Source organism: Parasteatoda tepidariorum, chromosome 1 (genome assembly GCF_043381705.1).
Source record: "Parasteatoda tepidariorum isolate YZ-2023 chromosome 1, CAS_Ptep_4.0, whole genome shotgun sequence".
NCBI classification, from domain to species: Eukaryota; Metazoa; Arthropoda; class Arachnida; order Araneae; family Theridiidae; genus Parasteatoda; species Parasteatoda tepidariorum.
The window spans coordinates 40773275-40787674 of record NC_092204.1 but is presented as its reverse complement, the minus strand read 5'-3'; the positions used below and the strand labels follow the sequence as shown (position 1 = coordinate 40787674).

General features: G+C 27.9%; 1 protein-coding gene across 2 annotated transcripts in view; it reads right to left on the bottom strand.

Annotated features, from left to right (window-relative positions):
* Positions 1-429: 429 nt before the first annotated feature.
* Positions 430-14400, bottom strand: part of LOC107446628 (minichromosome maintenance 7) — a 24353-nt gene continuing 10382 nt past the window's right edge. For both annotated transcript variants that reach the window (XM_043038925.2, XM_043038926.2), the window contains exons 6-15: positions 12656-12793; positions 11792-11974; positions 11143-11224; positions 10917-11048; positions 10751-10834; positions 9434-9645; positions 7674-7855; positions 6651-6903; positions 4132-4241; positions 430-718 (exon numbers count right to left, since the gene is read on the bottom strand). In XM_043038925.2, coding sequence (XP_042894859.2) covers positions 511-718; positions 4132-4241; positions 6651-6903; positions 7674-7855; positions 9434-9645; positions 10751-10834; positions 10917-11048; positions 11143-11224; positions 11792-11974; positions 12656-12793 — 1584 coding nt within the window. In that variant the 3' untranslated portion in view covers positions 430-510. The remainder of the gene's footprint in view (positions 719-4131; positions 4242-6650; positions 6904-7673; positions 7856-9433; positions 9646-10750; positions 10835-10916; positions 11049-11142; positions 11225-11791; positions 11975-12655; positions 12794-14400) is intronic.

Sequence of the window (14400 nt, the reverse complement as noted above, 5' to 3'; positions counted from 1 at the left end):
TGTTATATTTTTATTGTCACAAGTGTGGAAAATCCCGCTTCGCAAGGATACACAGTAGCAAACGGAATTATAGCTGCCATAGTTCGATTTACAAGCAATAGGTAGGCTTCCAAACGTTTTAAAAATTAGGAGTAGTCAGCGGATCCCCAAAATAAAACTCATGGACCCCTTAGGGGTTCATGAACCACAGGTTAAGAAACCCTGCCCTAGAGGTATTGATCTGTTATGGGAACATGGAGGACTTTTGCGACTCGACAGATTTAACGTGTATCAGTCACTTTACTACCCGGGGAGTCTTCGGCCTGCGGGGTTTGAACCCACGAACTCTCGGACATGGGCCCAGCGCCCTACTGACCAGGCTATCCCGGCCTTAGAAAATCAATAGATCTTTTTATATATATTATATATAAATAATAATAATAAAGCAAATACAGTAAAAATATGTTTATTTGACAAAAAGTAAACATGACAAACATAGAAACAAGTATAAAAATGGAGAGTCTTTTATCTTTAGATGAATGTTATCTTGGTGCGGGATTGATTCACTTGCCAGATATCTAACTCTTCGTATTCTTCAATTGCTTCTTCAAACTGTCCAGGATTGAAACCCTTAGCCAGGCATCTTTCCTGTGCATCAGCCATTTTAACAGTTCTACATTCAGTTTCTGCCATTATGTCACGGATGATGTTGAAAATTTGATCTGTTGCAGTTTGGGCCCTGGAAGTTATTCAACAATATTAATTATTTTACTTTTGAAAACTTAAAATAACATAAGTAGGTCCTAAACTGAACTAGGGGTACACACTCTGTGGATTGGGGGGTAGCTCTTGCATGCTTAATGTACAGTACCTTGCATCTTTATTATATGGAAAAAAACTATGTAACTAGCTAAAGAAATTTTATAAATGTTTTCAAAAAGGTGTCAAAAGGTTTAAATCTTCAAAAATTATGATTTCTTTATAACTATTATGTTCATTTAAAAAATTAAAGATGTAAGTTATAACTTTTATTAAGGAAGATATATTATTGATAAAAATATTAAGCAGAAAGTTACATTTTGAATATAGTTGGATTTTACTGGCACATTATATTTTATTTAAAAACTTTAACTGAAACCATTTTCATTTACAACATGTTAGTTTGATTAATATTTATTTTTCCTTTCTGTTAGCTGTTTAATTTCCCCATAAGTGAAAAGAGCTCGGTTGAAAAATTACAAGGTATACTACAATTTTACCTTGAAATACTTGTTTACTTACTTCAAAATTTTCATTCCTGTAATTTCAAGTTATAGGAAAAAGAAATCTAAATACTACTATTATGGTTAAAAGGACCCAGTTCCATTTAAAATTATTCCGGTTTCTGGCACTTATTCAGAATTCTTACTTTATTTTTTTCCCACTCGCTTCCCACTCTATTTGCAAAATTTTTTTAAAAAAAATTCAAGGATTTTTTAAAGATCTTCAAGGACCTAAAAACAAATTTTCCAAAGACCTACGCAGTAACATAGCCAGTATTCTAAAATACACATCAACCAGGTTTTATTACATTGAAGCAGAAATAGTATACTTTTAAAGCATAATGCTTAGTTGACATAGAAAAAGCATATAGATTAAGTTTATAAATTTTACATAATTTCACAGCTACTAATGCAAATGATAGTTGCATTGCGGTTTAAATCAAACTATCAAAAAATCATCAGTACGCATCAACTAATAAAGACTGGCACTAGTACAACTAAGTTGTAAAAGTTACTTTTCATGAAAAATTTTATGAAGTGTATTACAATTAATTGAAAAATAATATGACAATACACAAGCAATATAAGAAATAATTTTAAGAACTTATCATGTAAAATTGCAAGTTTATTAAAATATAAACTTTAATTATTAACTTTTTTTAAATCAAATTTTAGTTCATAGAAAATGTACATAATTAGATAAAATTTCAAAATGTATCCATTTAGCATATCTGTTTCAATTTTATAATACAATATTTTCTCATAACCTCAGAACATTGGTAATGGTATTTTGAGCAAAATAAAACTGTTTGCAGTAAAATATTCTACAGATAACAAACTAAAATTTATTAAACTTTAATTTCCTTAAAATAGACCATAAATCGCAAAGCACTATTTCTTAAAATGTTGTGAACACTATACGTAATTTTTAAATTGCGCGCATATGATTATACGAAATTATATGAAATGTGAAGATCGTGTAAATTATGCATCACAATGTATGATTTACGAATTGAAATTCAACTTATGTTTCGTAAATCAGGACAATATGAATAACAAATTATATAGTTTGAAAAACACACATAGTAACAAGTGGTAAATCATGATGAGTGCTACATAAACCACACTAATATGAGATTTGTTAATAAATTTTTCATCAAGGAAGATTTGTAATTTAATAAGAATCTTAAATCAGAATCGCTGTCTGTGATTCTTAAATCATTTTGATGAGAATCATGTATGGCAATTCTTAAATCCTTCAACTCAAATCCTAATGCATGATTTAGAAAACATTTAAATGCGTATCACTTTGTATAATTCGGAACTCACTTTAATGCAAATTGCAACGTGCGGTTCGTTTAATGCAAACCACAATGAGTGATTTATAAATCACTTTCATGCGAAGCATGATGATTGATTCAAAATTCCTGGAATCTAAAGAACTACATTTTATCTATTAAGCAGTAAATATTAAATGTAACACTGTAAACATAAACAATACAATAATTACCGATCTTAATTAAAAATTTAAAACAACGAATATTTAAGCATTAAGGATAACAATATTAATCCCCTGTAATAATGAAGTTGATATTTAAAATTTGAAGAAACACTGCATATTGAGCAGAAATTAAAACTATGTACAAAAACCAAAATTATTTGACAATTTTCTAAAACTCAAGGTGAATCATAATCTGGAAAGAAAAATAATGTATTTCCCTTTCACCTTCAAGAATTTACTCAATACTCATTGGAGCTTTTTGAAAATTGTGTGAGAGCAAATTTCTTAACCATTTCATATTTAACAGCATTCTATATAGCTTCTATTCAAAATTTTCGGCATTGGAAAGGGAAAAAAACAAAATAAACATCCGAATTCAGTAAGCCTCATCAATTCTTTTTAAATCGAAATTTGCACACATTAGCAAATAAAAAAATTTCAAAAACAGCCCCTGTTTCAAAATTAAAGCACACTACATGTGGTAAAAACTGGCTAATAGTGAAAAGAAAATAACAAAATCATGTGCACCACATGATTTTGTTCAATATATATATATTTTCACTATTGCTTTCCCCAACTCTACTCTTATTTAGTAAGTCAATCACCAGAGAGTGGTAAATAGGGATAAAGGGTCTTTTTCTAAATTTAGATTAGGCTCTAACTTAACTGACCTTGAACTTTTCTTCTGTCAAGAAAACTGTGAGAGAAGGAAGAGTGATTGAAATTTCTATAATTGCGTTTGAAGCTTCTTTTTATTTTCATGCTTTTTTGCACGAAAGATATTATTATCTTGAAAATTATTCAGAGAAAATCAAAAACTTTTCAAAGGCACGATCATGAAATTCAGACTTAATGGGGCCCTGATTTTTTCCACAACAAAATTTAAGAACTTTCAAGTAATGTGGGAAACCATTAATTATGGGCATACCCCTTCCTGTGGAGTGAATATGTCTTTTGATTTTGAGGAAGTTTAAAGATTAAACATTGTCACAACAAATAAAAAAAAAAGACTTGTTTATTTTGATACACAGTTATTTTTACAGCTTGACGAATATTTTGTTAAGTTTTATGTTAAAGTACTAAAAAAACTCGAAATTATGAAATCTCAAAAGACAACCATAATATTGAAATTATTATTATTTTTTTTTTAAAAATTAGTATCAAAGATGATCAAATGACAATGAATCATCAAAATTTGTTTATAGCTTTGAAATACTTATGCCAGAAATTTCTATTTTTTAAAAATAATTAGTGGTGTTTTTTATCCAATATGTTCTTTCCCAACTGCTAATGACTTCAGTGGTTATACCGAAAGAAGATCGATAATTCATGGTTCTGCAGCTTAACTAAAGCATTCAATGTGTCAAGGGAATAAACAAAGAACAGTACCTTCCACCTGGTTGCTGACTTTGATTTAAAGATGATTTTGACATTTCTAACAATCGGATGGCTTCATCAACATCTTGTTTTACAACACTCTCACGCAAGTTTAGCCGAGCCTAAATAAATGATAAAAACTTTCAGTACAGTGACACTATAATTCATTATTATAATTAATACTGCTTCATTACTGACCTCTTGATATATAATTTCAGAAAACAAATGACCTTTTTTTTTTGTTCNAAAAAAAAAAAAAAAAAAAAAAAAAAAAAAAAAACTGATTTGCATTTTTTAAGAACAATGAAATTTGTGTATTCAGTAGTCTCTTACCAGGACGCTTTAAGAATAGTTCACTATTTTAGGTTTTAGAGTAGTAGTAATTAAGATTTAGAGCAGCCAACTTTTTTTTTTTAAAGTTGCAAATGAAGAAAGTAACAATAAAAGTAAATGTTGTTAAGTAAAGCTATAATAAAAGTAAAATTATTTGAATTAATCACAACTACTTTCCCTTTTTACAACAAAAAATTAATATTTCAGTTACTTTTTTGAAATAAATACTTTCAAACAAATTTGATCTTTAACTGCATGAACTAATTTTATTACGTGAATCAGATTCCTTAAAGGTATATTGAGAATTAAATAAGGGTATGTATAAAATGGAATGAAATAAAGGTAAAAAATTATTCACTTGCAGTGAGTTTTGAATGCACTTCATTAAATTAATTGAAATTTTTTTTTATGTGCTTTGGTAAAACAAACAATATGATTACCATTAATAAGTAACAAAGATGACATATAATGTAGAAACAGCAATAAAAGCCAAGGTGGCTTATCAAACAATGCCAGATTTCTGGTGTTTTAAGGTTGATAGAGTAACCAGCCACAGAATCTTAAGTTATCAAAGTGAACTACGTATTAGGCTCTAAGAGATTAATAGTAAAGCTGCTTAAACTAGAATTATTTTTTGATCGACAGCTTCGTAACCAAACACACAGTACAATACTATGGATCTACTGTAATTTGTGTGGTTAAAAAAATTAGTTTCATTTTCGTACAAAATTTGATAGACTGAGGTTCTCAGCAATCCACCTCTAACCGATACATAAAAAAGCAAATTTCTTTCTCTTCCAAAAGATATAAGTTATTGAAGAGAGCATAGATAATGGAAGATCTTAACTGCAAGAGTTAAGTTTCTCATTTATTTATTCTAACTTCAAATTTAATAAAAAAGAAATACCAGTCATGCAATTGAATTGTGCTACAATTCAATACATAAATAAAGATTTGAAGTGAGATACATAAATAAAGATTTGAAGTGACTAGACAAATAGATTACCAAAGCTGTAGCTAAACGCAGTATTCCCAATAAGTTTCTTGCTGATGTAAAAGTCATATCCTTGCTGTTTCGTGCTTCTTTTCTAATTTCAACATATGCACTAACAATGTAATCAGTCAGCTCTTCGTGAACAACGGGATTAATCCTTCGACAATACTGAGCATACTTTCTTAGTAAGTTCATTGGCATGGGATCAAAATTAGCTTGAGGTTCTCGACAATGCATATGGACTTGAGTGNACAATAAAAGTAAATGTTATTAAGTAAAGTTATAATAAAAGTAAAATTATTTGAATTAATCACAACTACTTTCCCTTTTTATTTCCACTCTGCACAAATAACAAAAAATTTATATTTCAGTTACTTTTTTGTAATAAATACTTTCAAACAAACTTGATTTTTAACTGCATTAACTAATTTTATTACATGAATCAGATTCCTTACAGGTATATTGAGAATTAAATAATGGCATGTATAAAATGGAATGAAATAAAAGTAAAAAATTATTCACATTCAGTGAGTATTGAATGCACTCCATTAACTTAATTGAAGAAAATTTTTATGTTCTTTGGCAAAACAAACAATATGATTACCATAATAAGTAACAAAGATGACATGTAATGTAGAAACAGCAACAAAACTGGAATGTTCATTTTAATAGGTAAAATAAGATAAAGTTTGGCAAAGCTATGGTGGCTTATCAAACAATACCAGATTTCTGGTGTTTTTAGATTGATAGAGTAACCAGCCACAGAATCTTAAGTTATCAAAGTGAACTAGGTATTAGGCTCTAAGAGATTAATGGTAAAGCTGCTCACATCAGAATCAGGTTTTTAATCGACAGTTTCGTAATCAATCATACAGCATATTACCATGGATCTATTGTAATTTGTGAGGTTAAAAAAATTAGTTTCATTTGTGTACAAAATTTGACTGAGGTTCTCAACAATTCACCTCTAAATTATTCATTAAAATCTCTGAACTATACATTAAAATTCCACCTTTTTCCCCCAAAAAGATATAAGTCATTGAAGAGAACACAGTATATTGAAGATATAAACTGCTGGAGTTAAATTTCTCAATTTTTTAATTTATTTATTTTTGCTTCAAACTGAATAAAAACGAAACACCAGTCATGTAATTGAATTAAAATACATAAATAAAGATTTGAAAATACAAGACGAATAGATTACCAAAGCTGTAGCTAAACGCAGTATTCCCAATAAGTTTCTTGCTGATGTAAAAGTCATATCCTTGCTGTTTCGTGCTTCTTTTCTAATTTCAACATATGCACTAACAATGTAATCAGTCAGCTCTTCGTGAACAACGGGATTAATCCTTCGACAATACTGAGCATACTTTCTTAGTAAGTTCATTGGCATGGGATCAAAATTAGCTTGAGGTTCTCGACAATGCATATGGACTTGAGTGATATGGTCAGCCAGTCTGAAATAGAAACATGTTAAAATGTTGCATTGAATAATATAAAAGCGCTTTGCATATGTACTATACTATTATCATGCATAGGCTCTTGAAACAGATTTATATTTTTAAATGCAGAACAATTACAATATAGACATAGGATGGTTTGACAATATAGTTAACAGTTAAACCATATCTATTTTTAAGCTAAAAGCAATGAAATTTAACATATCTTTTAAATGGTTATGCAAACAGAATCAGAATTTTTTTTTCTGGTATAAAGAAACATGCTTAAATACCGCTTTTCTGGTTAACATATAAGCTATTTTCTTCATTTTTAAATCCCCATTTAATCTTTTTTTCTTACTACTCTCTACCTAAGTTACATATCAAAACAATAAAATGAAGTACAAAAAATGAAGCTTTAATTTATTTAAACTTTTGCAACAAAATGTTTTCCTTTTCAAAATTTTACTATTTTGTGAGTAAAATTTTACTACGATGTCAATAGCCTTTTTCTTAATTTTGCTTTGCAAATTTTTTAAACCAGAATTATCCTCAAGATAAAATCAAACCAGCCCATGAAAGTTTCAATATTTGTACTTAATTTATTTAAATTATTCTTACAATATTAGATCTTTTCTATTTGATGCAAGTCAAACAGAGAATTTTGGTAATCATATAATGTAAAGGGACTTACTATTACTATTATTTAACTTACTAAAATCACAGACAAACATCAATAAAAAGAAGAGTTAAAATTTCACAAGAAGCTTTTTCATTAAAGTACGTACCTTCGATCATTTTCTTTGTCAGGCTTATCCTGTATAAGCCACAGCAGATCAAAACGTGACAACAATGCAGCAGGCAACTGAATATTTTGTTCAATAGATCTTTTAGGATTGTAACGACCATAAGCAGGATTTGCAGCTGCTAAAATGGACACTCTTGCATTCAAAGTAGTTAAGATTCCAGCCTGAAAGGAAATTAAGTATAATTTAGTCTGAAAATATATTTACGGTTTGTGAATACATGTACATTTAAAGATTTTATGATTATTTCATTTTTTGTTTTGCTTTCACATAAGAGAGAGCAGGGCACAGTGATCCATGTTTGAGTGTTTAAATTTTTCAGAAAACATCCTAAAATGTAAAATCATAACATTCAATATGAATAAACTTTAGAGATGAACTCAAACATTTAATATTACTATAAGTTTTTTCAAAGTAGAAATGTTAATTTTTTTTTATATAAAATAAATAATCTATTGGTGAGCTTCCATGAATAAAAATAAGAAACTAAGAACACATTTTTGTGTGATGGAGTATTGTAAAAAATACATGAATTTTTTAATTATCTAAGTGTATATATAAAGAGAAACAGATAATTATAATTAAAAAAAATAATTTCTATCCTTTCACATAGCCTTATACAAAACCTGTTTAATTTAGTGATATCCACACTAATTATTCTAAAAGCAAAATATATTGAGTACAGTAGAGCGCCAATTATCCGAACGTCCAATTATCCGAACTATGTCTGAATTCGTTATATATATTTTTTTAACCTCTTGAAAATTTTTCTAAATTAAGAAGAATAAATAATATCCCCTACATCTGAAGACCATATTTAATTTGCAACCTTTTTGAGCAGTTTTGTTATAGCAGCCATAGATACATGTATGGTGATACTGTTAAACCTACCTACCCCTTTACAACTGAACATTATCTTCCAAAAATGCGAGCTTAATTTTGATTGTCTACAATGGTTGGAATGCAGAAGAAGTTTATGAATAGTTAAGTGCTGAAGGTTTATAATTGGGGAATGGGTAGTTGTCACTTATGTTTAATGATTAGTGATTACAGTGCTTGGAATAATAAATCTTGGAATAAAATTCTTAACAGAAAAAACTGAAGTTTCTGAACCAGTAGATCTTTTGGATGAAAATGAGGAAATTGTTGCTGAAATTTTGAATGAAAATCGGAACTCCACAGACGAAGAGGAAGAAGTAAGTGATCAAGTTCAAGATAGTGGACCTTCTCATATAGAAGCATGCAATTCATTAGATATTGCAACGAATTGGCTAGAACGTCAAAATGATGTTGATCTAGGTCAGTTGATCTATTTAAAAAGAATAAGGGATATATGGCTGCTAAAAAAAACACATCTTCTTTGAAACGAAATCTTTGCTGGATTTTTTTTGCAATGGAAAATAATGAAAAATGCGGTAAAATCGGTAATTGACAAAAAAATTTATAAAAAACTGAAATATGACGAAAATAGTTCAAAATGAAAAAAAGTTTTAAAAAAAGTTAATTAAAAATATTTAAAAATTGAAGAAAAAAATTTTTTTAAACACGCCAAAGCTATGATAGATAGTACTACCAATCCGAAGGCTACAAAAGGTGCGAAGGGAAGTTAGTGCATAAATAACAATCATGTACACTAGATTTTAAACAGTTTTCTAATTATCCGAACCTTTCATTATCCGTTCCCATGTTCGGTCCCGAGCAGTTCGGATAATCGGCGCTCTACTGTATTCCAAAATACAAACCTTAGCAATGGAAATTGTTTGCTGTTCCATAACTTCATGGATAGCAGTTCGATCAGAGTCCATCATTTTGTCAAATTCATCAATGCAACATATTCCTTTGTCAGCAAGGACCAAAGCTCCACCTTCAAGAGCCATCTCACCAGTAACAGGATCTTTCATAACCGAAGCAGTTAAACCAACCCCAGAAGAACCACGACCAGTAGTATATTGACCTACATGATAAATATATTAAACATCATAAATGTTAAGACATCTTTCAATGAATCTGACAACTAATAAAGTACATATATATATATGTCATTATTATTGGTAAATTGCTCCATTTTCAACCATTGTTAAATTACTCTTTATAGTGGACAAAAGAAAACAAAATCAGGATATTTTTGAAACAGTATACTTATACCATACTTTTTTTTAAGAAAGGTAAACAACCAAACAAAAAAAGGTATAATTTGCTCTACTTAAATAAAATAAAAGTAAATTTTATTGCAAAAAATTTAATATATTCTTTTTAATTTCAGTATTACTTTGTTTAGAACAGAAAGTTTTCACCTTTTCCAGTATAATTTTAACAAAACTGAACTTAATATTTATTGAAATCATCATTTTTAAATTTACTTGAAAGAGATGAATCAATAATTATAAAACTAAAAAGAAAAACGTTTCAAGATTTTATACCGCATTTGCTGAAAATAACAAATAAGCGTATGATCCCTGAAGTCATCACCATAATAATTTTTAAAAAGGTTTAAACAATTGATTCTGAGGGGATGGCTATGTATCTAAACGATGTAAATAATTAGTAGGCAGCCCCTAAATTGGAACTATCAAATTATGCAATTTCTACTAGCATTATTAATCAAAATGAAAAAATATTTGTTTAAGAATCCCCATTTTTTGATTCTTCAAATCAATTTTTTAAAAATACACATTTGTATTTTTAGAAAAGAGGATGTTCCGAATACACACAAAAATCAAGTTAAAAATTAGAACAAAATATATTTTTTATCAGAGCTAATATGAATCCTATAAAATATGCAGAAAAAAAAAACAGAAATGTACAATAAAACACTCATATATGTTTCTTCCTTCAAATAACTTCTATAGCTGCAACTCATATTTTTGACAGCTAAAAAAATTAGAATAAGAAAAAACTGGATGTCCTCCATGAAAAGAAACATAACATTTAAAACTTTTCTTTTCTTTTAGAAACAACTGTTGTTTACTTTGCTTCAAAAATTCTTAAAATAAGTTTGTTTATAATAATATTATTAAGAAAGACAAGTGTTTAATAATGCAAGGAAAATAAAAACATACTTCTTGGAGCTAAGCGATCTATGTAGGACAGAAGCTGGGATTTTGCAACACCAGGATCTCCCATTAAACATATATTGATGTTACCTAAAATAAACAATTGGAATTTTTAAAAAAAAAATACTTGTTACCTAAGATGTTGAGAAATCAAACAATAGCTTAAATATACCTCTAATTTTCATCCCACTGGGATTTCTATCGACACCACCTACAAGCAGCAAGAGCAAGGCTTTTTTGACATCATGATGACCAAAGATCTCAGGGGCAATGCTACTTGCCATCATGTCATAGTTGAACTTGTCTAAAATATAGTTTGAGATTATTAATTTAATTAAGTTTTGGAATGAATTACTCCTTATAATTCGAAATAAAAACTTGACATAATTAGTACTAACTTCTGATTTCTTCTGCTTCAGCCTGAGTCATATCAGTCTCATTTAATTCATCATCTTCTGTTTTATTCATTTTTACAATTCTCTAAAAATTTGGTTTTTAAGCAAAAGGTTAATAATAGCAATATAATTATTCTAAAACAAAATTTTAACTGCATTTCTTATGTATACTTTCATAGCTAGTCACAGCAGACCACAATTTATGCTTACAGCTTTAAATGATTAAAAGCTTTACATAACAATAGATTTGACTCATTTTAAATAATTCTAACAAAATCTTCAATTAATTTAAAAAGAGAGTTTAGAAGAAAAACTGAATAAAGAAAAGCTATTGAATACAATAAATGAAACATACTTCATTATGTAGCAGTAATGCTCATTTAAATACTTAGGAAATAAGCTGAGTAAAAAATATAATTTTCAAACTAAATTTTTTCCAGAATTTTTCATTATTTCCTGGAAATTCTTTAAAACATACAAAAGTCAAGACAGTTGGTTTTTACTTAATATTTATAATCTTACATTTAAATTCTTAGTACAGAGAAAGGGTTTAACAACCAACAGGAAAGAGTCAAATGTATACTTAAAAATAATAGATCATATAACAAAGCTTCAGAAAGAAAAATAAAATTTTACAGTAAAAGGAACGTACATGTGCTTCTAGGAATGTATCTGTCATCAAACCAGCAGCCATCTGCCTGAAACCAGTACGGACAATGGGCAAGAAAATTCCAGTAACGCCGCAGTGATCACCAGGGAGAACTAAGCGAGTCATCTCTCCTTTTGCATGCACAGTCATTGTACGAGGTATATTACCTTCAGGAACTTGTTCACTCTAAAATTTTAAGTTTACCTAAGATTAGTATAAAAATAGCTGGTTTGACTACCATCACTTTTATTAGTTTGTAGTAAGAATTATTCAGATCTATGTATTGAAGTTTTACAGAAAATACTGAAATTAGTTTTATTATAGATTTATTTTAGAAGAAACAAAAATAATAGACAATACATTCCATTAACATTCATAAACAAAGATATGATTTTAATTAACCAATAATTACAGTCCTTAACATTTTAATAATAAAATTAATAAATATATAGCAATATTAAAGCTTGCAAAAACATGTTTATGTTTCTAATTTAAAATTCTAGACAAATACTGTCTTAATTTTGCAGGGGCAGCAAATTTCTCCCTGAGTGAAAAAGCAGAGGAAATAAAAAACTAAAAAAAAAAAAAAAAAAAAAAAAAAAAAAAAAAAAAAAAAAAAAAACAACAACAACAAAGAAACAGTAAGAAATAGGTTTTTTTCAAAATGGAAAAATTCTTGTAAAAAAAATATATTCATAAGAATTACATACAACATATTAGTTAAAAAAAAAATCATCGATTAATTTTAAAAAAAATCCTCAATTGCCAACAATATCACTCATGAATGTGGAGGATTTATTTAAAAAACTGTTCGATTTGTTATAAAATTTAGTAGTACTTTCAACATTTGTACCAGCTACTACTTACCAGCTCTTGAATTTTAATTTCTTGAAACTTGATGAACTTTGAGCCTCTAGTTTGCAAATAAAGTCTTCCACCAGATTTATTGACTCGACATTCTTCACTTTCACAGTTAATTAAAGGCATGAAATTCAGAGAATTAACCTAAAACGAATATTAACCATTTTGGTTAAAATGATTAAAACTTGAAAACATTTTTTTTAAAAATTAGTGGAAGAGTGTAAGATCCTAAGATTATACAAAATATACATGGAGTTAAAAACAAAATCTGGTATAAAAATAAAATCAGTGGCCAACCTAGGATTTCTTTTCAGGTCCCAATTTTAAAAATCTTGTAAAAAAATAATAAAGAGAACTTTGAGAAAATTATTTTTACTAAAAACTATGGCTCGTTATTAACTAAAGATATTGGCAAATTAGACTAAACTAATTTCTCTGTTGTTAGATAGAATAGTTACATTTCCCTTTTCTTTGGTACATGAAATATGAATTCTGTGAAAGGATCCTTTTAGTAGTTTAATGGACATGCTACAAAGTTCAAAAGTAGTTTTGAATCATGGTTTCGTTCATAAAGCTTGAATTTTTGTGAAGGGCCCTTTATATAAAAGCTACTTTAAGATCCAAAATTTTCTGAAACAGATCCTATTTCTGTTTACATTGACCACTGAAAATTGAAATAAAATAAAAGCAGGTAAAATCACAAAATGTCTTGTGTTCTGAAACTCTAAATTTACAATCTTGAAGGCAAACTGCCCTCTCTTTACAAGTATACAAATTTTTGATAGTTTTAACTATATAAAACTGTAGAGTTAACTCTCACAAAAACTTTAAAATATTCATTTATGTAGTGGTATAAATATAATTATTTTTATTCTTAATACAACATTGAATATAATGATAAATAGTAAATAACTGCTTTTTTACAGAAATTAACATATGTTGAAAAAAAATTTCTTTTAAAAAATAAATCATTGATGATAATCATAATCAATAAATCATAAATGAAATGTAGACCTCCATACACAAATAAAAGATCTGCAAGAAACTCTTTAGTTCCAAAGTTGTTTAAAAATAATACATTCTATTTTTTAATTTAATGCAGTTTCATTAAGACTAAGAAACAAAAAAATATTTCAACAAATGAAAATGATAGAAAAAAATATTACAACAAAGGAAAATATTTCTATAACCTCAATATGAAATTATAATAATAATTGCACTACTTTAAAATTTTAACTGGTCAATTTTGTATCATTGAGTAGATGAGAGCTTGAAAACAATAAATTTTACTAAATATAATCATTGTTAATTATATATTGATACAAACTAATTAACTAAATTTACTAGTATAAATTTATATATTAGTATTCATCAATGTTTTATTTAACATTTTATTATGTAACAACTTCTACAAGGTATGATACAATAATAAAATATACAGGAAGAAAATAGTAAATTCATCCTGTTGAACCAAGTCTGACACAAAAATAAAAGATCAATTAGGTGCCCCATGTTCAGAAATCTATATTTACCTGAAAGTAAATTTCTTAAAGAAACATAACTCATTGCTGACATACATTTTCCCACATACATTTATTCCTAACAAAAACAAATTTAGAAAAAGTGTCAAAAACCAGTTAGTAGTCACAAAATTTAGTAAAACAATTTATTAAATAATTTCCACATTTGACAGTCTATCAAATGTACAAGAAACTAATTACTTAATGATTCATATTCAATATATATATTAT